The sequence below is a fragment of the Hemiscyllium ocellatum genome, chromosome 4 (assembly GCF_020745735.1).
Source record: "Hemiscyllium ocellatum isolate sHemOce1 chromosome 4, sHemOce1.pat.X.cur, whole genome shotgun sequence".
NCBI lineage: Eukaryota > Metazoa > Chordata > Chondrichthyes > Orectolobiformes > Hemiscylliidae > Hemiscyllium > Hemiscyllium ocellatum.
Genome location: NC_083404.1, coordinates 23,199,577 through 23,226,579, shown reverse-complemented (window position 1 = coordinate 23,226,579; position 27,003 = coordinate 23,199,577). Strand labels below are relative to the sequence as shown.

The window sequence follows — 27,003 nt, the reverse complement described above, 5'->3', positions numbered from 1 at the left end:
TGGATGCTGCCTAACCTGCTGTGCTTTAACCAGCAACACATTTTCAACAGAAATCAGATACTGACAATTCCCAAAGCAGATGTTGGAGTGCATACCCAGTAATGCCAGCTCACTGCTTGCTGCTCTGGGTCTCCATTATGGAGAACAGTCTCCAATATCTCAGGCTAACTGAGTGGACAGCAACAGTCCCCTTCAATTTCCCCATCCAGACATGTACATGCCTCCTCCTATTCTCATTGTACACTTACTTTACATTTCTCCTTTTCAGTGCAGCATTTTGGAGCACATAACCACCTTTCTTTTTCATGCTGCTGTCAGAATACTTTGTACACAGGGACAAATATCCATCTCACATCCATTGATGAGGCAACAACTCTGGGCTTTGTGCTTGGTCTCTTAGCACTCACTCACTGTGGCTGACTTGGATGCTCACAGCACCACTTTGCTCCCTCATTCAAAAATTAAAAGCACACAGTGTCACCTTGCTGTTTAACACAGACACAAAGCCAGGCAGCATATCATGGTTGACAGCGGTGATTAGGAAAGGAGGTGGACATGTTGCCGATAGGTAACCTGCCATATCGGGCACTAACATGCACCATCTGCCAGCTCTGACCTTCAACTAAATGACCATGTTTCAAAGACTAAGGGGAGTAGAATGGAGTCCTATAGTGGCTCAATGGTTAGCACTGCTGCCGCACCAGGATCCCATATTCAATTCCAGCCTCAGGTTGTATAGAGTTTGCACATTTTCCCCACCTCTGCATGAGTCTCCTCTTGATGCTCCAGTTGTCCAAAGTTGTACAGGTTAGGTGGATTAGCCATGCTAAATTGTCCATAGTGTCCAGGGGTGACTAGGTTAGGTGGGTTAGCCATGATTGGGTGAGTGGGTGGGGGGGGTGGGGGGTTCCGGGTAGAATGTTCTTTGCAGGGTCAGTGTTATTGCAATGGGCCAAATGGCCTGCTTTCATACTTTGGCAGTTCTAAGACTCTATATTCCTCAGTTGGGCCAAAGGGTTTTGGGGTGCAGGCACAGTAAGACCAGGGTAGTGTGTACTATCATTCCAGAGGCCTGCAGCAGTCAGGGTGAGATGTTCCCCATAACTATCGCTTGGTGAGTTGTCCATGGACAGTCCCGCAAGTCCAGTGTAACCACTCCATGGATTTGGTCAGAGAAGGAGCTGCATAGACATCAGTCAGGAACTTGGTAATTTGTTGGTTGGGGCTGACTGTCCAAGTTGGGTAAAATTTGGGCCAAAGTCCAGGGCAAAAGCTCAGGGATTAACGGATTCACTATGTAGTAGGGAAATTGAGAAGGAAATTGTGGAGATTCGAAACAATGTAGGGATTTAGGGGTGACAATATTTGTGAAGTGGAACAATTCAATATGTAAGGGAAAGAAATAGTAAGGTATGGGTGCTTGTAGGAAGCGGTGAACTCAGGTCACTTCAACCCTGACTTGATCAGTACAATGTTTAGCATGATTACGTTGAGGGGCTGAGGTTTGGGAGGTAAAGTTAGGAGTTGCTGTTGTAAATGAAAGAAGTGTGTGGCAATTTAGGAAGCATGTTACTGATGGGGTCAATAGGCAGAGGATTGAAGAAAGGAACATCCAGCTTCAGGTAGTTCCTGGATTACCAAGCTGAGTCCATGATTTGCGTTGCCTTCTATCCTTGTACATATGCGTAAGAAGTGGAAAATGGCTGTGACCACACGTAGAATAGGTAGTGTGTGTCTGTACATGTGGCCTCTACCTGTAAGGCCCTTCAAGGGGCAATTGTATTAATCAGGCACTTAGGCATGATGGATTGTAATCATAGTACCTTGCATTAGTAGAAGTAGAAGTAGTCACAGGTGATCCAAAAAAGATAATCCAAGATCTCACAGGCTGCAAAAGACGTGAAGCTAATTTCCTTGCACCTTGAACTGTGTCAGTATTTGTCAATATCAGCTATGCTATCTTTCTTGGGTGATGTGGGAGTTGGGGGTGCAAGGAATACATATCAGGAATCATACAGTACTTACAATCTCCTACTGCATTTGCAAAGCATAGCTTGTTAGCATTTATCAGAGTAAGGACCCTATGTAGCAAGTTAAAGTGGAGACAATCCATAACCTGCTTTGTCAAAGTTATCCATAAACCATGGTATGGAGGATTATACTAAACTATAATTTGTGAGTAATGTGGAGGCTGATTGTTCACATCACTAAGGACTTCTCTTTTTCATATCCATCCCATGTGCTTATTGGAACTGTGCCCATAATTCTAATGAAGGGCTTATGCTTGTAACATCAATTTTCCTGCTCCTCAGATGTGGCGTGACCTGCTGTGTTTTTCCAGCACCACACATTTCAACTGTGACCAATGAAACTAGCCATTGCAGGGGCTATCATTGCTGTAGCCATGGTGCTTCAGAGACATAGAGAAGTTGAGGAAGAATGAATGTGGCAGCAAGCCCAGGACCAGCCGTAACCTCCAGATGAACACACTCTACATGAAAAAGTTACAGCAAATGTCCCCTCAGGATTAGCATGGTGTTCAGGAAGCATAGAGCCTATTGACCTCAATGCCAACAATATAACCTGTTCCCTTGACTGGAATCATAATTGGATCACAAGAATTCAACTGTATCTTTTATTCTTGGCAAGGTGCTCATCCAGCAGCTGCAGCAGCTCTCAATGTGTCCTATGCATGCTCCTTGGATTTGCACCATGTTTGGAGCATGTGCGATGCTAACTGTCCATTGAGGAGGCACATTGCAAGATTGTCTGGAGCTGCACAGATAGGATGACAAAATGGTGAATGCAGTAACTGACAGAGCTGCTATGTAGGCAGGGAGGAAGTCAAGGAGGCTTCATTAACATTCAATGTAGAATGTAAACAGTCTCAACCCCTCTCCCCCGAACTGCGAGAGCAATGACCTCTGACCGGAAAGAAGTTGTTGGCCATCCTCTCTTGATGGCCTTCAAAGTGACAGCTGTGCTAAACTTTTATTCAATTGGCTGCTTCCCAGGATCTACTGCAGACTTGTGGGGATCTCGCATCTGTTGATCCGCGAGTCTGTCAAGTCTGATATCGATAAAATTTGTACCAGATCACACAGTGTCATCTTGTTTCCCTGTGACAGTGTCAGTGCTGCAGCCCAGACAGTCAGCTTTGCCACTGAGCTGTTGTGCCCCAGGTGTGCAGTGCTACAGACTGCAAACATGTCATGTAAATTGGCTGACCTTGGACAGAAAAGTGGCCAGTTGCATCCATGTACAATATACCCGTGATCATCAAAACCACACCTTTAAAGTCCGTGGTTTATCTCCATGGTGCCTCTATCCTTCAGACTTGTGTGGTTTTGCTGAATTTCAATGGTTGGATGCTTTACATTTATGGTTACTGGGTATATAGACTTCCTTCTGTAAACATGTGAGATGACTTCTGTATAAAATCCCTAACTAAGGCTGAGTGTAGTTACAATGCCACCAATTCTTCCACCAAGAGCATCATGGAGAAGTTGATAGGACCATTGAAATTGAGGTTAAGATGTTTGGATAAGTTCAGAGGGGCTTTGCATTAGACCCCAGACAGAATATGCCACATAATCCAAACATGCTGTTTACTGCAGAACTGGGACAGTCAAAGGGGAGGTAGGGTTGGGAGGTGTGTGTGGATGGGGTGCAAATGCAGATGTGACAGATACTGAAAAGACACTGGAAGTCAAAACTGTCTATCGTTGAGGATGTTGAGCAAGAGTTACAACACATTCGGTCTGATAGAGCACTGCAATATTGGCACTGTACAACAAGTTAGGCAGGAATAAACTCACACAAATAAAGCAAATACTGTGAACGCTGGAAATCTGAACTAAAGACTGAGGATGTTGGAGAAACATGATATATCTGGCAGTATTTGTGCAGAGAGAAATTAAGTTAATGTTTTAACTCTAGTACAACTTTATAGAACTGCTCGGAGCAGGACTTAATTAACATTCATTTCCAATAGATCTGAGCTGGGTGCAGTGATCACTCATTGACTGTAAATCTATTGATGCTCGAAAAGCAATCAGTCTCTGTCCATTCCAAGAAGCAAAAGCAGCTTTTCTTCATTTATTTTTCTTTGTTTTTGCCAACACTGAATAAAAGTGAATGTTTACAACCTTTTGAAGACTTTCCAGTATGTAATGATCCCAATTTGAACAATGAAAAGATGTTAGGCTACACTTGCCATTAGGGAAAGAGTAATGGTCCTGTGGACAGCTTTTGAAGTTAGGATAATGCTAAAGAAGGGTTATCTGTACAGCTTGATTCTTAGAGTTGTAGTTACAATGACAGTAGATCAGACAAGTAATAAGGTAAATCACAATACATTTCTGAATATAAAGATTGTATTAAAGGTAAAGTGTCAGCCATGCCACCACTTTGCCCCAGAACTATTTCTATTTCATTCCCCTCCAACTATGTGCACTGTGAAGATCAGTTCCTGGCTGGTAGTGCTGTACCTTATGCATGGCTTATCTCTAAGAATGGCTCAGCATATAATAGTGTAAGACATTACAGAGGTATAGAGCATAACTATTGAGGTGACCTGTGGAGAATAAAGCAACAAAACCCATTGTTTGGTGCTCATGAAGGGAAACCTTCCATGCAACTCACTGAAATTGACACCACTCCCATTTCTGGTAAAATTCAGCCCATTGTGTAATAATTAGATCCAGGAATACATTTCAGTATGGCATCAGGAATTAGATTTACAAGATCGTAGCTGAAAAGTGTGGTGCTGGAAAAAGCACAGCAGGTCAGGCAGCATCCGATGAGCAGGAGAGTCAACGTTTCAGGCATTAGCTCTTTGTCAGGAATGTGATGAACAAGATCATACTCCAGTTTTGGATCAGGAATGTTACGTTTGCTCAGTTATGCTCATGTCTCGCCTCATCACCCGCCTCTCAATTTCCTTCACCACTTCCCTTCACACCCCCATGCCTCCAAACCCTGCCCATCCCCACAAACACTAACTAATCTTTAATTTGATTTCAGGACATTGACTGTCACCCTTCACTTGCTTCAATGAAGAATTTGTAAACAACCTCATTAAACATGTACATTAAAATGGGAACACATTGTAACAGTTATGTCATTTTATTTTTCTGCAGTTTTGATTATGCACAGAAATCAGTGGGTGGCACGGTGGCACAGTGGTTAGCATTGCTGCCTCACAGTGCCATGGACCTGGGTTCAGTTCCCGTCTCAGGCGACTCACTCTGGAGTTTGCACATTCTCCCCGTGTCTGTGTGGGTTTCCTCCGGGTGCTCCGGGTTCCTCCCACAATCCAAAAATGTGCAGGTTAGGTGAACTGGCCATGCTAAATTGCCTGTAGTGTTAGGTGAAGGGGTAAATGTAGTGGAATGGGTCTGGGTGGGTTGTGCTTTGACGGGTCAGTGTGGACTTGTTGGGCTGAAGGGCCTGTTTCCACACTGTAAGTAATCTAATCTAAATTGGAAATGAACTGTTTTTTTAAAACCAAGGCTGTTGAAATATGATTGCAGCTTGCAATCATTATAAGGATTGTTTACACAGCTGCAGGTTCAGCATAATAAGCAAAGGTATAGATGTGCTGAAACCAAGAGTCGACTTAAATGGAGATTCAGTCAGGAACAGACAGTTTGATTAGTCTGGACTAATGGCCAGTTGTCAATAACAAAGACATTCTGCCTGTATACAACTATCTGATTGGTGCCCAGGTAGCTGAACAGCTTAGGATTGTGAACAAGATGCTGAGAAGCCAATAGATCTCAATCAGCTCAGGAGCTCTTCTCTGTAGTAAAAGCCAAAATAATCATGAAGAAAATTGATTTATTTTCTATCAACAGTTGCTATAAGCTGTGAAGTTAAATGAATGAGTTAGTTATCTTTTATAGCGTGGACCAGTCACCTTGTGCCTCAGATAAACCAATGAAAGCATCCAGAGATGAAAGACTGAGAGGTAGTGGTCTAATCAGCATGAGAATCATCTCAACAGATCTTGTGAATAGGAATTGTGAAATATACATTAAATAAATTGTTTCATAACTGCTCTCCCAGTTTTACCCTTCACCTATACACTCAGATGTGTTTGCGTTTACGTGCATCAGGCAGAGTTTAAAAGGGGATTAAATATTGTATGGTATTGTGTGCTAATGGTTGATATTTGTGATCAATGGTTCGAGTCTATTTTCTTGTAAAGAATAGCAATTCTTGTTTAGTACAGAAAGTTGGTTCATACTTACCGTCAACCTAAGTCTTGAAAGTCGGGTCAGTTGGGGAATTCTGCATTTTTAAATGAATCTTTAACTTTTATCATGACTCTGAGAATAGCAAGGTTTGATTTTCAGTGCACTATCCATAAGCAACAGAGCAACTCCTTGGTACTGGGTAAGCTGAGTTCTCTGCCACTGATCACTCTATAGGTCTTGCAGATTCTGTAAGAAATATACATAAAATAAATTGTTTCATAATTTGAAAAGATATGATGCATAATTGGTGTACCCATATATTGCCAGATCTTGCAGGGCCACTTAAAGCACTATTGTTTCCTGCTGTCCTCAACAGAAATTATTGACTTTTCCAGGATTATCCATACCAAACTATATTTTCAAACCCTATCTCTCTCTCTCTCTCTCTCTCCTCAAGCCTCATGTCCAACACTAAGTGTGACAAGCTTTTCAGTTACTTTGTCCTTCAGATCAAGACTTTCCAGTCTGTTATCATTTCCATGTCCCATTCTTTGAGTAGCTCATTGACCCAAACTTCCTTTAATGCTACCTTCTGTCCTCAATCTGAGCTCATATATTTCCCAATTGTCCCTTTATGAGCTCATTTTGTCCATGAGACCCACCTTGGTTCCTTTGATCCTATTCCCAATAAACTGCTGATCACAACTTCCCCTTCTCATACCCATGTTAGCCAATTTTGTAACTGTTTCGTTTAAGAAACAGGAAGCAGAAGGTGTTATGGTCAGGGGTTAGAAATGGTGATCAATGCATGATGTGACCAACTGGGTAATGTCAGCATTGCAGTGGAACAACGTGATACTTACTTAAGTACTTTGACAAGGCTGCCTCTGTATTCCCATAGGACCAGTCCCTGCCTCTGCCTAAAAGGATTCTGATGAGCTTCCATACTCATAGACGTGCTATTACAAAGACTACTGATTTCTCCTTCTGTATTATCACCTGCTTTGCCTCTGTTTCAGCTTATCTGCAACTGAAACATTTCTTTAAGCTTTTGTTACATCTGTCCTCTGTAATCTACTTTATTTCCTGCTGCAAATGTGTTGCTGGTTAAAGCACAGCAGGCCAGGCAGCATCTCAGGAATAGAGAATTCGACGTTTCGAGCATAAGCCCTTCATCAGGAATAAGAGAGAGAGCCAAGCAGGCTAAGATAAAAGGTAGGGAGGAGGGACTAGGGGGAGGGGCGATGGAGGTGGGATAGGTGGAAGGAGGTCAAGGTGAGGGTGATAGGCCGGAGTGGGGTGGGGGCGGAGAGGTCAGGAAGAGGATTGCAGGTTAGGAGGGCGGTGCTGAGTTGAGGGAACCGACTGAGACAAGGTGGGGGGAGGGGAAATGAGGAAACTGGAGAAATCTGAATTCATACCTTGTGGTTAGAGGGTTCCCAGGCGGAAGATGAGGCGCTCCTCCTCCAGCCGTTGTGTTGTTGTGTTCTGCCGGTGGAGGAGTCCAAGGACCTGCATGTCCTCGGTGGAGTGGGAGGGAGAGTTAAAGTGTTGAGCCACGGGGTGATTGGGTTGGTTGGTTCGGGCGGCCCGGAGGTGTTCTCTGAAGCATTCCGCAAGTAAGCGGCCTGTCTCACCAATATAGAGGAGGCCACATCGGGTGCAGCGGATGCAATAGATGATGTGTGTGGAGGTACAGGTGAACTTGTGGCGGATATGGAAGGATCCCTTGGGGCCTTGGAGGGAAGTGAGTGTGGAGGTGTGGGCGCAAGTTTTACATTTCCTGCGGTTGCAGGGGAAGGTGCCGGGGGTGGAGGTTGGGTTGGTGGGGGGTGTGGATCTGACGAGGGAGTCACGAAGGGAGTGGTCCTTGTGGAACGCTGATAGGGGAGGGGAGGGAAATATATCCTTGGTGGTGGGGTATCTCCTGGTCAAGCATAATTGTAAAATTCTTACACCTTTTTTAAATGTCTCACTTTCCCTATCTTTCTAATCTGCTCCAGTCCCCTAACACGATGAAATGTCTTTGTCCTTCTAATTCTCACTCTATATTCTGATTTTAATTGTTCCTCTACACATGAATCTCCCTTCATTTGCCTCAGCCCAAGCTCCTGAACTCTCTCCTGAATATTCGCTGTGTCTCTACTTCACTTTTCTGTTTAAAACACTCCTTAAAACCTATCTCTCTGACAAAGTTTTTGGGCAGCTGACTAGTATTTCATTTGTGCCTCAGTACTATCTTTTGTTATATAATGCTCTCCTGAAGTACCTTAAACTATTTCATTAGCTCAGTGATGATATATTAATATAAATTCTTAATAGTATTTTTTAAGTATTTGGGCTGTCAATATTCTAATGTGTACATATTATATGTGTTTTATTTATTGTAAACGCATCTACTTGTTATTTGGCCCTGATATAATTATTAGAACAATTTATAGTTTTTTCACACTCTTGGGGGCAGACAGGAAAATGTGTTGGGTATTTTATATAATCCCCAATCTGTGATGTCATAATTAAAGGACAAGTGTACATGTATCTTTCCTGCCATCCCATTCAGAGGCAGGGGGAAAAAAAACCCACATGTTTTAGTTGTTTGTAGAAATTTTCTTTTTGCTATGATCACAATGTCAAAGTGTGAAGTGAAATTCAAATAAAAGCAAATGTGTACAGTATACAACATTCTCTGCTATTAATTTTACAATTAATAAATTTTCTTCTTCTTACCACTACCTATTTGCTTCACCCTTGCATTACCTGCTTTAGTCATTCCAACAGTAAAATAATAAACATTAGATAAGGTATTTATCAGGTCAAAAATCTTGGGCATTTCAGGCTTTTCTATCTTCAATATTTATGGACAGGTAGCTTAGTCTATTCTAGTCTATCCTTTTCCCGATGGAGAGCTTTTGCCTGAAATATCAATTTTATTGCTCCTTGGCTTCTACCTGACCTGCTCTGCTTTTTCCAGTGCTGGACGCTCAACTCTATCCTGATCTAGTCTAGTCCATTCTCCCCGTGTCTGCGTGGGTTTCCTCCGGGTGCTCCGGTTTCCTCCCACAGTCCAAAGATGTGCGGGTCAGGTGTATTGGCCATGCTAAATTGCCCATAGTGTTAGGTAAGGGGTAAATGTAGGGGTATGGGTGGATTGCGCTTCGGCGGGTCGGTGTGGACTTGTTGGGCCGAAGGGCCTGTTTCCACACTGTAAGTAATCTAATCTAATTCTATCCAATTCTATGCTGCTGCATTCTGTATTCTAATCTATTATATTTTAAAGTTGGATGCATTAAATGCATCATGAAAGGCAAATATGACATTTTGGATAAAGTGTTTTACAGTTTTTTATGGCTGGTAGATATCTGAGAAAAGCATGGATTCATCAGACACATCTAGCCATATTTTTGCATTAAACTAATCATCTCGTATTCAAGATGAATCAAGCATCTTTCTGGCATTTTTTCAGGTATTGTGTATGCTAACTTATATCTTTTCAAAGAGCTGGAAGTTGGATGAGATAGGTCATTAATGTGTGTATCGTCTTTTGTTAAAAAAAGTTATTGAATATTTTGAGGATCCAGATTGTTACATCATTGGGAATGGAATGGATGAGATCTAGATCAGGACAACTGACAACTTAAGTCAATACAGTAACCAAGGAGAGATCTCAGATCTGAAGAGACATAAATGCAGAAGAGGATTATCTTTTATTTACTTTACAAATTGTGATTACTCACTGACTGTGGGAAATTTTCTTCTCTAGTTTTTCCTTGTCTGGCCAATTTGTCCAACATGTTGCACATTCAGGACATTCATATAGTGATATGCAGTCTGAGAGGGTCCCTGCAACACATTAGTGTTGCTTTCAATAATCCCTTTGAACTTCATCAATCTGATGCCAGACCATTTCTAAGAAACTGTTTGGTGCTATCAGCCATAGCTACTGAAGAAGTCTTTGTCACTCATGTAAAATCCACCGTTTCACAGTGAGAAGGTAGACATTGGATTCCAACACAATAAATGTAACATACCAACCTGTATTCACTTTTGTAATGATTTGGTTCTGCCATCAAACTGGCATGAGGTAGTGGAATCCTTTCATTCATTCCTCATTCCTACTGAGGTAAAGTCACCATATTCTGACTGGACCGTAGGGCTTTTCTGTCTCAAGAGACAGGTGACTGGTGGTTATTTAGTCTGAGGGTCACCACATCAAAACAAAGAGAGAGATGGAGAGTTGTTTATGATAGATGACCTCAACAAGTGTTGGAATTGAACCCACGCTGTTGGCATCACTCTGCATCACAAACCAGCCATCCCACCAACTGATCTAACCAACACTCATTCACTGAAGTACATTGCACTGAGAAAGGTAAAATGTGCATGGCCATGTACCCCATGACTTTGGACAAACAGTAAACAGCTAAGCAAGTATGACAATGGAAAATCAGAATCTATGATTTTGGGTTGCAGTAATTTTGAACGATTCCATTGTTCAACAATTTACATGATCTTACAACATCATCATGAAGATTTCTGAAAGGCTAGAACAACAATAAGAGCATGATGGAAAGAGAATGAGCTCCAACAGTTCTGGAAATGGTTAAACCTTTCACTCAAGACATAGTGTTTTTAGTTTCATCTTTAAGCTTTGTACACTGGAAATATTTCCATCTTTTAGAATGAGTTTATATCTTTAAGGGCCAATTATCATCTCTGCCCTATGATATCAGCATGCTACGTCAAAAAGTTAACATAATCTGGTAACAACATGATGCTTACATTACATTGTCTCTATTTTATGCTCATTTCTGTAAATGCTACTTTATATGATAGTGATATTAAATGTTAATTTGTTTCTTTTGTTAGATATATGATGGAAAAGACAGTTCTGCCCATCTTCTGGGGGCTTTCACTGATACTGGGTTGACAGGAGTAACTTTGAGTAGCACTTCCAATCACCTGTGGTTGGAGTTCAATACAGACTCTGAAACAACTGATGAAGGTTTTCAGCTTGTTTACACTGGTGAGTGGTTTAAACATATTTCTTGTTTACAGCCAAGAGAGCTCATTATCCTGTTTTGCTTGTATAACCACCAGATTTTAGATCATGCGTATGTACAATTGGAAATTCCTACTATTATAACAATAACGTATTAAAACAAAAGTTAATAAATAAGTTATTCTGGCTCCAATTGTAAAAATGTGCTGTTATAAGACAAATCTAAATTTGCCTCCATATCAACAGCGCTGAGGCACAAATATAAAGAAATCAAAATTTATTTAACTAAACAATCGTTGTTTGTTTCAGTTTTATTTCTAGAAATTTTCATGCCCATTCAAATTCTTACAATGAAACAACTTTTGATGTTGTAATAAATAAACTATTGAGCAATAGGTTTCGATGAGATTTATATCACCAAAGAAACAATTGTTTTGTAAATATTGTTTCATGAATTTTGATGAATCTTGAATATAATCTAATTTCACAGAAGATTGCTTACTGAATTCCAAGAAACCATTTCTTTGTGAAATGTAGATATAATATTGAATTAAATAGGGAATACAAAGAGTAAAATATTCGTAGGATGTAACGTTACTTTATTATTGTCAAGGACAAAACGGTATTAGAATTAGAGGATTATTTCTGCTAATTGTAGATTTGACATGTTTTCTAAATACAGGCTAGTTTTACAACTGTGGTAACATAGTTTTTTTTTATGGCTTCCTGAATACTGATATGACAATTTTAAATCAGCTATTCTAAGTTGCTGATTCAGGCAGAATGAGAGTCCTCTTAATGATGTGTGAAAGGTTAGTGGGAAGCACTGGTTGTTTGTTGTCAGTGGTATAAAGGATCAGAAACAATGTAACTGGGATTGTGTGTGCTAAAATGGAAGATTAGGAACCAGACTGGATTTTGGATTGCTTAAGTTTTCTGAGTTAGCTATTAACTTAAAATTGGAATGCTCTGATCATTTCAATGTTAAGAGGTATATTTCAGAAGGTTCAGGATGCAGGGGAATAATTCCTGGACAATCTGCATGAAGTCTGCATCATCTTCACAATTTGGTAGAGACTCGACAAGTAACTCCAGTCTGCACTGTTAAAACAATACTCTGGCCATTGGAATATACAGGCTGTAATATTTCGGCCCTGATTTTCAAGCCTTTCATTCCAGACATCAGTTGACTAAACCTCTGAACTGTCGCAAATGCATTTGCAAGTAAAAAATGAGGTCTGCAGATGCTGGAGATCACAGCTGCAAATGTGTTGCTGGTCAAAGCACAGCAGGTTAGGCAGCATCTCAGGAATAGAGAATTCGACGTTTCGAGCATAAGCCCTTCATCAGGAATAAGAGAGAGAGAGCCAAGCAGGCTGAGATAAAAGGTAGGGAGGAGGGACTAGGGGGAGGGGTGATGGAGGTGGGATAGGTGGAAGGAGGTCAAGGTGAGGGTGATAGGCCGGAGTGGGGTGGGGGCGGAGAGGTCAGGAAGAGGATTGCAGGTTAGGAGGGCGGTGCTGAGTTGAGGGAACCGACTGAGACACGGTGGGGGGCGGGGAAATGAGGAAGCTGGAGAAATCTGAATTCATACCTTGTGGTTGGAGGGTTCCCAGGCGGAAGATGAGGCGCTCCTCCTCCAGCCGTCGTGTAGTTGTGTTCTGCCGGTGGAGGAGTCCAAGGACCTGCATGTCCTCGGTGGAGTGGGAGGGGGAGTTAAAGTGTTGAGCCACGGGGTGATTGGGTTGGTTGGTTCGGGCGGCCCAGAGGTGTTCTCTGAAGCGTTCCGCAAGTAAGCGGCCTGTCTCACCAATATAGAGGAGGCCACATCGGGTGCAGCGGATGCAATAGATGATGTGTGTGGAGGTACAGGTGAACTTGTGGCGGATATGGAAGGATCCCTTGGGGCCTTGGAGGGAAGTGAGTGTGGAGGTGTGGGCGCAAGTTTTACATTTCCTGCGGTTGCAGGGGAAGGTGCCGGGGGTGGAGGTTGGGTTGGTGGGGGGTGTGGATCTGACAAGGGAGTCACGAAGGGAGTGGTCCTTGCGGAACGCTGATAGGGGAGGGGAGGGAAATATATCCTTGGTGGTGGGGTCCGTTTGGAGGTGGCGGAAATGGCGGCGGATAATACGTTGTATGCGCAGGTTGGTGGGGTGGTAGGTGAGAACCAGTGGGGTTCTGTCTTGGTGGCGGTTGGAGGAGCGGGGCTCAAGGGCGGAGGAGCGGGAAGTGGAGGAGATGCGGTGGAGGGCATCGTCGATCACGTCTGGGGGGAATCTGCGGTCCTTGAAGAAGGAGGCCATCTGGGTTGTGCGGTGTTGGAATTGGTCCTCCTGGGAGCAGATGCGGCGGAGACGAAGGAATTGGGAATATGGGATGGCGTTTTTACAGGGGGCAGGGTGGGAGGAGGTGTAGTCCAGGTAGCTGTGGGAGTCAGTCGGTTTATAATAGATGTCTGTGTTGAGTCGGTCGCCCGAGATAGAAATGGAAAGGTCTAGGAAGGGGAGGGAGGAGTCTGAGACAGTCCAGGTGAATTTCAGGTCGGGATGGAAGGTGTTAGTAAAGTTGATGAACTGTTCAACCTCCTCGTGGGAGCACGAGGCAGCGCCGATACAGTCATCGATGTAGCGGAGGAAAAGGTGGGGGGTGGTGCCAGTGTAGTTGCGGAAGATGGACTGTTCCACATATCCTACGAAGAGGCAGGCATAGCTGGGGCCCATGCGGGTGCCCATGGCAACTCCTTTAGTTTGGAGGAAGTGGGAGGATTGAAAAGAGAAGTTATTCAGGGTGAGGACCAGTTCAGTCAGTCGAAGGAGGGTGTCAGTGGAAGGGTACTGGTTAGTGCGGCGGGAAAGGAAGAAGCGGAGGGCTTTGAGTCCTTCGTGATGGGGGATGGAGGTGTACAGGGACTGGATGTCCATAGTGAAAATAAGGCGTTGGGGACCGGGGAAGCGAAAATCCTGGAGGAGGTGGAGGGCGTGGGTGTTTTCCGTTTGGAGGTGGCGGAAATGGCGGCGGATATTTTCCGTTTGGAGGTGGCGGACCCCACTCCGGCAAAATCCCTCCAAGGCCCCAAGGGATCCTTCCATATCCGCCACAAGTTCACCTGTACCTCCACACACATCATCTATTGCATCCGCTGCACCCGATGTGGCCTCCTCTATATTGGTGAGACAGGCCGCTTACTTGCGGAACGCTTCAGAGAACACCTCTGGGCCGCCCGAACCAACCAACCCAATCACCCCGTGGCTCAACACTTTAACTCCCCCTCCCACTCCACCGAGGACATGCAGGTCCTTGGACTCCTCCACCGGCAGAACACAACTACACGACGGCTGGAGGAGGAGCGCCTCATCTTCCGCCTGGGAACCCTCCAACCACAAGGTATGAATTCAGATTTCTCCAGCTTCCTCATTTCCCCTCCCCCCACCTTGTCTCAGTCGGTTCCCTCAACTCAGCACCGCCCTCCTAACCTGCAATCCTCTTCCTGACCTCTCCGCCCCCACCCCACTCCGGCCTATCACCCTCACCTTGACCTCCTTCCACCTATCCCACCTCCATCGCCCCTCCCCCTAGTCCCTCCTCCCTACCTTTTATCTCAGCCTGCTTGACTCTCTCTCTCTTATTCCTGATGAAGGGCTTATGCTCGAAACGTCGAATTCTCTATTCCTGAGATGCTGCCTAACCTGCTGTGCTTTGACCAGCAACACATTTGCAGCAAATGCATTTGCACTTTACCTTAAATAAGGAGATTCAAATTATATACCATCTCAAACATGTTTTCACCAATGCCTTACTTAATTGAGGCCTAGCTTTTCACATTCAATTCCTTGCCTACTAAAAGATAGCATTCCATTAACCTTCTGAATTAGTACATCAGACACAATCCTGACCTGAGCCATTTTCAGTTAAGATGACTCAGGGTTAGATCAGCTGCACGTTGCTTCCTATTGGGTAGTCAATTCAGGACAAATTTTGATAATTACAGGATATATGAAAGCCCTGTTCCTGTGTTGACTGGGATTTTCAGTCAACAATGTTGGCATTGCATATCAGCCTGGGTCACATCTAGGTCAGTGTGTTTGGCTCAGAATGGACTACGATGGGTAACTTGAGGGGCCATCCTCCTCTTGATCTCAGGTGGCTGCTGGGGCACAGTAGTGACCATGGTCTGTCCTGTGGAGGGATTGCCCTCCAGGATCTGGCCTCCCAACCATGGTGACTTAAGCTTAAAAGAAACAGCTTTTTTTCAGAGAATGCCAGGTAGAAGCGCCCTAGCTTTCTCCATGATGAATCATCAGTTTCTATCTTTGGCCTGTCAGTCACTGTGTGTTGGAAGATTTGCCATTGCCCCTCTATCTTCTGCTGCCAACTTCACATCCACAATTGGAATGTGAGACTGCTACCTGCCATTCATTAGCACTTTAAAAATTTTAGTGTGTGTGTGTCTGGAATGCATTGTGCAGGGTCAGGACCCAGAACTGAACTGACAGCTGAGTCTCTGACTCAGAATTGAAATTCCAGCTGCCTTAAGCTTTGATTCCCTGAGAGACTAAGAATCTGATAATCTCCTTTTCAAATTTCATTTGCAATAAACTATGTACAACCCTTTAGGGTAAATGATATGAAAGATTTGCAACTCTTTCAGAGATCAAATATTTCCCAGTCTGAAATGTCGATCTCTTGTGAAATTGTGTCCCTGTATTCTAGATTCCCCAGCTAGGCGATACAATCTTTCAGGATTTCCCCTGTCAGACCTTTTCAGAACATTGAACAAAAGAATGAAAGCTGAACTCATTTAACCAAACTCCAGAGAGAATGAGTCTAATTTACTCATTGTCTCATGATAAGAGATCGCCCTTATTGCAAGAAGAACTTTTTGACATTTACTGTATATCTTGAATGCAAATATGTTCTTCAATATGGAAATCAAAACTTCACATAGAAGTGCATGCTCCTCAGAGATAATATTGCCATTTAGCCTTGTATCATCTGCAACGTTTGATATATTACTGTGTGTCTTTGTCTAAGTCACTAATATAAATTGCATATATTTATGGCCCCAGACTGATCCTTGAGGAAGCTGCAAATGTGTTGCTGGTCAAAGCACAGCAGGTTAGGCAGCATCTCAGGAATAGAGAATTCGACGTTTCGAGCATAAGCCCCCTGATGAAGGGCTTATGCTCGAAACGTCGAATTCTCTATTCCTGAGATGCTGCCTAACCTGCTGTGCTTTGACCAGCAACACATTTGCAGCTGTGATCTCCAGCATCTGCAGACCTCATTTTTTACTTACTGATCCTTGAGGAAGACTTGTTCGAATATTTATTCAATGTGTCTGCCATTTCTTTATTCCCATGATACTTCTTCTGTCCCTGCCTCAAAGGGAATAATGCTTACTTCAATTATTTATTAGAATTTTTGATTTGATTTAATTTATTATTGCCACATGTACTGAGATACAGTGAAAAGTGTTGTATTGCATGCTAACCAGGTAAATCATCCATTACATAAGTATATCAGGGTAATAGATCAGAATGCATGGCTGCAGAGAAGGCACAGAGAAGGATCATTTCTAATATATGGCAAGTTTGTTCATGAAACTGATGACAGCAGGGAAGAAACTACCTGTTGGTATGAGTTGTCCAGCTTTTGTATTTTCTGGCCAGTGAAAGAGAGTATAACTGGAGTGGGAGGAGTCTTTGATTATGTTGACTGCTTTCCCGAGGCATTGTAGATGGAGTCAATGGAAGGAGGGCTAGTTTATGTGATGGACTGAGCTGTGTTCACAAATCTTTGTAATTTCTTGGGCAACGAGTTTGTCATACCAATCTGTGATACATCTGAATAGATTGTTTTCTATGGATATCTATAAAAATTGGTATCTGTCATTGTGGATATGCCAAATTTCTTTAGTCTTCTGAGGAAGTAGAGGCATTGGTGTGCTTTCTTGGCTATGATGTTGATGTCGATTGACAACGAAAGGTCATTGGTGGTATTTGCTTCTAGGAACCTGAAGGTCTCCACCACCTTCACCTCGGCATCATTGACACAGACAAGGGCATGTCCCTCCACTCCAATTCCTGAAGTCAACGACCAGCTCCTTCATTTTGCTGACATTGGGGGAAAGATTGTTGTATTTACTCTACGCCATTAAGCTGTTTATCTCCTATCTGTGCTCTTTGTCATTGCTTGACTCAACTCACTATGGTGGTCTTCAGCAAAATTAGAGCTGAATTTAACCACATTGTCATGAATGTGTGAGGTTTATAGTAAGACGCTGAGTATGCAGCCTTGAGGGCACCAGTGCTTATGTTTATTATGGACGAGTTATTGTGGTCTATCCTTACTGTCATCTATCCTTACTAATTGGAGTCTGGAGGTCAAGAAGTAGAGGACCCAGTTGCGTAGCAGGGAGCAGCATCCTAGATCTTGGAGTTTGGAGGTGAGTTTTATTGGAATTATGGTGCTGAAGCATATGTCAATCAATAGAAGTCTGACATAGGTGTCTTTGTTATCCAGCTGTTGCAGAGATGAGCATAGGGCGAGGAAGATGGCATACCTAGTGGGTCTATTGTGACGATATATATCTTCGAATGTTTTCTATGGTTTATTTTGCATTATTTTTAATTTCTTTACCCAAAGTAACATTAGCTGGATCTCTACTCATACCCCTTTTATTGGTTTTGTTTAACTTTAGGATTCCTGTTTTAGATTTGAGTAAGTCTCTCTCAAACTTAATATGGAATTCAGTTGTATTAAAATTATTTTTTTCTTTCTCCAGAGGATTATTTGCTGATAAAGATTGGTAATTAATCATGCCTCATTACATAATATGCAATATGAATTGGTATATTCCTTTTTGGTTTGTTAAGTACCATTCGTACCACACATGTATCAGGTATAACTATAAATATATAACTACAAGTTGAGGGGTGATAGATTTAAGACAGATGTCAGAGGCAAGTTCTTTATGCAGAGAGTGGTAAGGGTGTGGAATGCCCTACCTGCTAATGTAGTCAACTCAGCCACATTAGGGAGATTTAAACAATCCTTAGATAAGCACATGGATGATTTTGGGATAGCGTAGGGGAACGAGCTGAGAATAGTTCACAGGTCAGCGCAACATTGAGGGCCGAAGAGCCTGTTCTGCACTGTATTGTTCTATGTTCTATGTTCTATGTAATGACCATCCTCAGCAAAAGAGAAGCCGGCTATCATCCTTCGATATTCAAGTGCATCAAAATCACTGATTCTCCCACCATCAACTTCCTGGGGATTACCACTGACCAGAAATTGAACTGGGTCGGCTGTATAAATATTGTGATGACAAGAGAAGGGCGGAAGTTAGGAATCTTTGTAGAAAGTAGCTCAACTCCTGTGTCCTCAAAATCTGTAAACCTAACCCAAACCCTAACCATCTGCAAGGCACAAATTTGACTTGTGATGGAATATTCTCCATTGGCTGTGTATGGACAGCTCAAGAAGCTCAAATGATTCCAGACCAAAGCAACCCACTTGATCCATGCTCAACCTAAAACCTTAATCATTTACTCCTTCCTCCACCAATGTGTAGTGACAGCACTATACACCATCCACAACATTTACTGCAAAAAATCACCAATGTTCCTTCGACAGCACCTTTAAAACTCATGACTAATCAACTGGAAGAAATAGGGCAGCAAATACATGTGAATACCACATCTGCAAATTCACTTCAAAGTCTCACGTTACTCTCACTTGCATCTACAGCACTATTCCTTCACTGTCATTGGGGGAAAAAAATGCGCAATAGCTCTGCACATACATCAAATAGACTGCAGCTATTCAAGAAGGCAGCTCCTCACCATCACAGCAGTTAAGGATGGACAATAAATGCTGTCCCAGTCAGTGATGTTCATATTCCATAAATGAATAAAAAATATTATTCTGGAAGCTCTTGCAAACATTTTCTACAAACTCAACATCCAGGTGACTTTTGCCAGTTTGTTTTCTCCAGTTCTATAAAATTCAAGTCTGCAGTAATTATTACATTGCTTTTCATCAAAGTTGCAAGACCTTGCTCAATGTTCGCTTCAATGGTTTAATCACTGATGGGTGATCTGTGGTGATGCACATTATCATTTTCAGAATCTTGTTGTTCCTAAATTCCATCCATATTGATTCTACTTCCTGATCTTATGAACTAAAATGTTTCCGTGTTATTCTCATTATGATATCCTTTATTATCAGGTCCACTCATCCCTATTTTCCATTCTAGTTATTTTTATGGACCCTGGATATTAATTTCCTAACATTGATCTCTATGCTTCCACATCACTGTAATAGCTATGTAATCATATCCATTTACATCTATTCATCAATCACGTTATGAAGGTTTCACACAGGCAGATCAAATGCTTTTGACTCTACACTTTTCACCATTGTTTTTGGCATGGGTCTTATTTATAGGTGTGGTATTTCTATTAAGCTTGCTGTTCCTTCCTGTGTCACTCTGCTTCTCTTTACCTGTCTGCCATGTTTCTCTGAAGAATTTTAATTGGTTAAAACTGTTGTTCAATCAATTACTTCAATTCTATAGGTTAAATAGTTTATTTAGTTTATCAAACGAATAAAGTGACAATAAATCACAGATTTCTAGTTCTGAGTTTGCCTGTTTACCAAAAATAAAACTGCAGTACTGCTAATCAATCACCAAGGTGACATCTCTGTTGATTTTGTTGTGAACCGATTGTAAGTATTTGACCCATCTCTTACATTTTTTTAATATCTTCAATCCTTGCTCACATTTTATATCTTCAATTGACTCTAATGCTGCATTTATAATTTCTCTTCCATCATATTATCAGAATCTCCATCCTTTCCAACATAGAATGTATCTTCTTTTCTTTAACGTTTTATACTTTTGTTCTTTCCCAGTGTTATTTTTCTTTCCCAGTGTTATTTTTCTATCTCAGTCGTCTCAAACACAATTTAAATATCTTGAATTCTTGCCACTGTTTTCGATGTCTTCTGTTCTGTCCAATGCAGATATTACATCTTCTCCACTTCTGTAATGTTTTGTTTATTTCTTCAGCCCTGTCTCACTGGTTACATGTTTGCATTTTCTTTTTCAAAGCTGTTTATGCCACTTCTCATTTCCAATGTTGTTTTTATCTCTTAAGTTCATTCCAACAGAGAATTTCTATCTTCTCTCCTTCCTTTTTTTGTGTCTTCATTGCCTCTTCAATATTTTTATCTCAGATCTTTCCCACAATATTTTTACCTTCAGTCTTCTTCAACACAGATTTTGCATCTTCGCCTATTTTGAACTGTCATTATATCTTTTGTCCTCACCAACTCTGTTTTTTGATCTGTATTCTTTTCCAATATTGTACTTATATCTCCAATCCTTTCCAGTGCAGCTTTAATCACTCTTCCCCTCTGTTTTCATATCTTTAACCCATTCAAGCTAACATCTTGTCTGAACAATCACATCTCTGACAATACAGCACTCCCTTACTAACTTGGTGAATTTGTGCTCATGTTCTGGAGTGGGACTTAAACCCCTAATCTTTTGATATAAAACTAAGAGAAATATTCACGGAGAAATAGTTGACCGAAAGAATGAGCAAAAAAACTCTGTGCAAGTAATCCTATATGGACTCAAAAATGTTCATGTAATAGTCAATAAACACATCTTGAGAATGTTATGATTTGACTTGATTTTATTTAATCTTGTCACAAGTACTGAGATACAGTGTAAAACATTGTTTTGCCTGCTCTAAAGGCAGGTCATATCAGGCAAAGTACATCAGGGATACAGAACAGAGTGCAGAATACAGTGTTACAGCCACAGAGGAGCTACAGAAAGAGAGATCAGAATTAACATTTGAGAGACCCATTTAAAAGTCTGATAACAGCAGGGACTACGCTATTCTTAAATATATTTGCACATGTATTCAAACTTCCGTATTTTCTGCCTGACAGCAGAGGGTGGAAAAGAGTATAACTGGGGTGGGAGGAGTCCAGGATTATGTTGGTTACTTTCCTGAGGCTGTGGGAAATATATATGGAGTCAATGGATGGAAGGCTGGATTGCGTGATGGACTGGGCTCTGTTCCTGATTCTCTGTGAATTCTTGAGATCCTGGGAAGTGCATTTTATAAATGCATCTATAAAAATTGATAAGAGTTTTTACGGGTATGCCGAATTTTCTTGGCCTACTTAGGAAGTAGAGAGGTTATTGTGCATTCTTGATTATTGTGTCGCCCTGGGTGGACTAGGGCAAATTATTGGTGATCATCATTCCCAGGAAATTAATGCTTTTGACCATCACCACCTCAGCACCACTTGATGCAGCTCTCCACTCCACTTCCTGAACTCTTTGATCAGCTCCTTTGTTTTGCTGGCTTTGATGGAGAGATTCTCGCCTTTACACCATACAAAAATAAGCAACAAATTCCTTCCGTATTCTTTTTCATTGTTATTTGAGATCTGACCTAAAGGAATAGTGTCATCAGCAAACTTGAAAATGGAGATGAAGTGGAATTTGACTACATAGTCGTGTGTGTGTATAAGTAGAGTGCTGAGTATGCAGCTCTATGGGAACCTATGGTAAGATTCTCATGAAGGAGATGTTGTCACCTATTCTTATGGATTTCACTCTATGGGCCAGGAAGTCAAGGATTCAGTTACAAAGGAGGCCAACAGAGATTCAGGTGTCAGAGTTTGGAGATGGTTTTGTTTGTAACTATGGTGTTGAAGGCAGAGCTGTAGTCAATAAGTAGTATCCTTGTTATCCAGATGTTCTAGGGATGAGTGTAGGACCAGCAAGATGGCGTCTGTTGTGGACCTGTTGGGCCAGTAGGCAAATTGCAAAAGATCAAGGCAACCTGCGAAGCTGGAGTTAATGTGAGTAATGACTAACCTCCCAAAACACTTCATAATTGTGGAGGTCAGAGCCACTGGGTGGTGATCACTGAGGTACGCTGCAATGACTTTTCTTTGGCACAGGCTTGATGGTGTTCTTCTTGAAGCAGGTGGGGATTTCAGATCAAAGTAAGGAGAGGTTAGAGATGCCAATGAACACTCCTGCCAGCTGGTCCACACAGGATGTGAGTGCATGACTGGGGTCTCCATCCAGACCAGTCATTTTCCATGGGCTCACGCTCAAAAAGGTCAATCTAATGTCTGCAGTGGTGACCGAGAGCACGGGTCCATCTGAAGCTGTAGGGACAGGTGGCAACATTTCACTGACCTATACTGCGAGTGTAGAATGCATTGAGCTGATCAAGTCTGGATGTATTGTTGCCTGCAATTCTGCTAGACCGTTTTGTACCCCTTTATGTCATGTAAGCCTTGCTACAATTGACAGGTGGCCATGTGATTAGTCTGGGTCTCGCGTTTAGTTTCCAATTGCCTTTTGGCATCTCTGATGACCTTGCAAAGGTCATACCTGGATTTTTTGTGTTGGTCAGGGTCGCCCAACTTGAACGCCTCAGACCTGGACTTCAGTAGGGAATGTACCTCCCAGTGTATCCATGGTTTCCAGTTTGGCCACATGCAAATTAATTTCTTCAGCTCGCAGACTTCTACACACTAACTAATGAAGTCTGGAATGGTAGTGCATACTCATTTATGTTGATCACTAGGTTTTTGAATATGGACCAGTCCGCCAACTCTAAGCAGTCCCGTGGAAGCCATTCCAATGCCTCAGACCAAAACTGAATTACTTTATGTACTTAGTCCTCGCAAATCAATTTTTGCTTGTCTGCCGGGAGAAAGAAATCTGATTTTCCAAAATGCGGACACGGAATGGAACGGTAGGCATCTTCACTTGTATAGCAATGGTCAGGGATGTTTGGAAATCTGGTAGGGCAGGCGACATCTAGGATTAGAATCCCTACAGTGTGGAAATAGGCCTTCGGACCAACAAGTCCACACTGATCCTCTGAAGAGTAACCCATCCAGACCCATTCCCCTACCCTATATTTACCCTGACTAATGCACCTACCCTGCACACTATGGGCAGTTTAGCATGGGCAGTTCGCTCAACCTGCACATCTTTGGATTATGGGAGAAAACCAGAGTACCTGGAGGAAACCCACATAGACACGGGAAGAATGTATAAACTCCACATTCCAATTGTGGCTGGAATCGAACCCGGGTCCCTGGTGCTGTGAGGCAGCAGCGCTAACCACTGAGCCACCGTGCCACCCAAACATGTTGCTGGTATTTTGGTAGCACGTTCTTAAGGTTGGCTTGATTGAAGTCACTGGCTATGATGAACAAGACCTCAGGATAGTCGAAGAATGTGGTGCTGGAAAAGCAGCATCCAAGGAGCAGGAGAGTCGACCTTTCGGGCACAAACCCTTCATCAGGAATTCAAACGTTATGCCCGAAACATCGACTTCCTGCTCCTCGGATGCTGCCTGACCAGCTGTGGTTTTCCAGCACCACACTCTCTGTCTCCAATCTCCAGCATCTGCAGTCCTGATTTTCTCCTAGTTGTTTAAGGACTCAGGATCTTCCATCTCAAGACTGTTTGTAGCATTGGATACTTCATTAGGTGCACTCTTCATTTCCACATGGGGTGGTATGTCGACTGCTATCAGAATAGCAGAGGTGAACTCATGAGGCAGGTAATAGAGATGGCACTTCACTCTAAGATATTCTAAGTTTGGGGAACAGTAACCCACCATGGTCACCACATCTGAGCACCAGGATGTGTTGATTAGGAGGCAGACCCTGCCACCCCTTACCTTGCCCGAGGACACCACGCAGTCAATTTAGTGAAGTGAGAAACCCTTGTGACGTAAGACATAGTCAGGGTGAAGCAGGAGTGAGCCATTTCTCTATTAAACAGCAGTCTCTCAATTCTCTTTGGAAGGCGAATCTAGCTTTGAGGTCATCCATCTTGTATGTTTGCCAGGAGCATGCTGGGGATGGACCACTTGAAACCACATAATTTCAGTCTCACCTTAAGTCCAGATTTAACTATGACTGACTGAGTAGCTGTATAAGCAAACTCTTCGACACCAGCCTATTTACTTTGGACAGCTTTGAGTTCAGTCTCCTCTTTCAGTCAGACAGCTTGATGTCTCTATGATAAGACAGTACACATGAGATGTTTCGTGCAAAAATCTGCTACTCAATGGATAACTCAGCCACTTAGAAAGGAAAGCTCATGGGTCAGATTCCTTACTTTGACTGTTATAGAGCTACAAATAACCCCTAATTCCATACACACACACAGACATTTTGGCATGGTTCTGCTGCTGAATTGTATTATAATAAATTGTGCTGGCAAATAGCAGTGTTTTAAAACAGGATCAAAATAAGACTCGGGCATGATGCACTCACTGATTAAATACATTATCACAAATTACCATTAAATTTGGGACAAAAAATATGAGCAGAAGTCACATATTCATGGAGAAAACTAAATAATTTAATATTCTCAAAGTCGATTTTCACATGGAGACATCTGTTATTTTTAGTTCAAAATGTGTTGAGTCAAAGAAATGTTGGGAGATAAGTGGATGAGTTAAAAGAACAAACAGTATCTGAGCACTGTTTAATGAAATTATACACTGTCATGTGCTACTTCATAAATACTGTGGTACCAGCTTGGTTATAGAGTTTGCTTGATAATTCGAAAATTTATTCTGACATAATTTTTTTTGTCAAGGGGATAAATTTGGTTTTCTTCTTGAGTAGCTCATCTCTGACTTTGATATTACATGTACTGACGTTTCCATTCATGCTGTCAAGATTAGATGCATCATGGTTCAGTGAGCTCAGTTTGTTCTGTGCCCCCTGTCACAGGTTTTGAGCTGTCTCATTGTGAAGATCCTGGTGTGCCTCAGTTTGGATACAAAATCAGCGACCAGGGCCATTTTGCTGGCAGCACGATTTCTTATGGTTGTAATCCAGGCTATACTCTACATGGAAGCAGTACACTGAAATGTATGACCGGGGAAAGAAGAGCCTGGGATTACCCCCTTCCATCATGCATTGGTAAGTCACACATACACACCTGATTATATTGAGCTAGTGCCACTTTCAAAGTCCTATGAACATTTTAAGGATAATATATGAAGTGCTGAATATTTGGCGAAAAGCTACCACTCTATGATGAATAGGTGTGACAAGACTAATTTTGTATGTTTTCAGGAGTTATAGAGAGATGTGTCCCAGTATATATGTTTCTGTCTGAAATATCCCACATGCAAGTTTAAAAAGAAAGTATTGAAGATAGGAATCAAATTGTGTACATAGACATATTTCTGCTGTCAATTTTAATGGAAATTTTAAAGTGTTACCAATATTAAGCAATTATTATTTTCAGCACTGAGCTTTATGCATTTGGATAATGGAGAAGTTAAGCTATTCATCGTATGCAATCAAGCTCAGGAATTTAACCTAGTCTTGAGAATGATGGTGTTCTGCCTCTGACAATTAAGTGCATTAAAAAATTGCTTGATCTGTCTCAGCCTTATTGCAGGATTCTCTCAGTGTGGACCTCTAACCATCAATTGACATGAGCTGCACAGGACAATTCCATCAGAAAATGTGTACGGATAAAATGAGTGATGCAAAAAGAAAATTACACTGAAAGAAAAGTGTGTTGCTAAGATTAATGTTATTAGAGCAATATAGAAGAAAGTCAATAATTAATTTTGTTTGTGTTCAGTATCAGTAAGGAGAATTAGAAAAGTGTGCTTAGTTTTGCTGCATCCAAAATACAACTCACTGCAAAATTTTTTAAAAAGCAAGTTATTTATATCACCATTTTTAAAAAAGGGTGTGTATAGCTGTGAAATATTGCTTGAATGGACTGTGGAAATACATCAGAGTTGCAATATTTAATCAAGCAAATCAAATCAATTATCATCTGGGACATTAGGACAGGGAATAATAAAACAATCCATCAGAAGTGTTTATTTCAATGAAGTTTGAAGTACAAAATAAAATTATATTTAATTTAGTAACAATCACTGAGTTCAGTTGGAAACAGAGATTGCGAGTTTAGGATTTTATTGAGTAAGATAATTTTAAGTGTAAGTCTCTTCCTTACATTTATTCTTGTCTGTGCTTAATGTTTAATTACAATTTACTGTGAACGTTATGTTCTTTTCAGTTGTAGTCAGGGAAAACCAAGTTCCCTACTGGAGAGGTAATTGCAGTTAGTTAGTTAAGTAGCTCACCTAAACTTGTTGCTCCATGAAGTAGTATTGACTCAGCTCTGTCCAATTTTAGCCACTGAGGGGCATGGTAGTAATGTGACTGGACAAAATAATTTAGAACTTCAGGCTAATGTTTGAGGGACGTGGGTTTAAATTCCATCATGACAGATGGTCAAATTTGTTTTCTATATAAAAAAACTGGAATTTTAAAAAATCTAGCCTAATGGTGACATATAGTGGCCCCCAATTATTGTAAAAATGTATCTGGTTCACTGATGCCTTTTGGGAAATGAAATTTGTCACTCTTATCTGGTCTAACTTACAAATGATTCCTGACCCATAGTAATGTGCTTAACTCTTAACAACCTTGAGGGAAATCAGGGATGGGCAATAAATGCTGACCCAGTTTTTAATGACCATATCCCATGAATGAATGTATTGAAAAATTATATTCTGCTGAATGAATGGAGACAGGAGCTTTCCATTGACTGCAGCTAAATGCAGAAGTTGAGCTTAGAAATTTGGAGAGTGAGGGAAGTCAAAATTATTTGGGAGGGATAGCTGTTAACTGAATAGCGATCTATCTTTTAAACTTAAAAGGACATAGATAGTTTCAGATACATTAAAAAACAAA

General features: G+C 41.7%; 1 protein-coding gene across 1 annotated transcript in view; it reads left to right on the top strand.

Annotated features, from left to right (window-relative positions):
- The window catches only part of csmd3b (CUB and Sushi multiple domains 3b), a 1,941,594-nt gene that overhangs the window by 1,594,240 nt on the left and 320,351 nt on the right, over positions 1–27,003 (top strand). The window contains exons 23-24 of the mRNA XM_060823982.1: positions 11,067–11,223; positions 25,009–25,200. Of these exons, the coding sequence (XP_060679965.1) occupies positions 11,067–11,223; positions 25,009–25,200 (349 nt within the window). The remainder of the gene's footprint in view (positions 1–11,066; positions 11,224–25,008; positions 25,201–27,003) is intronic.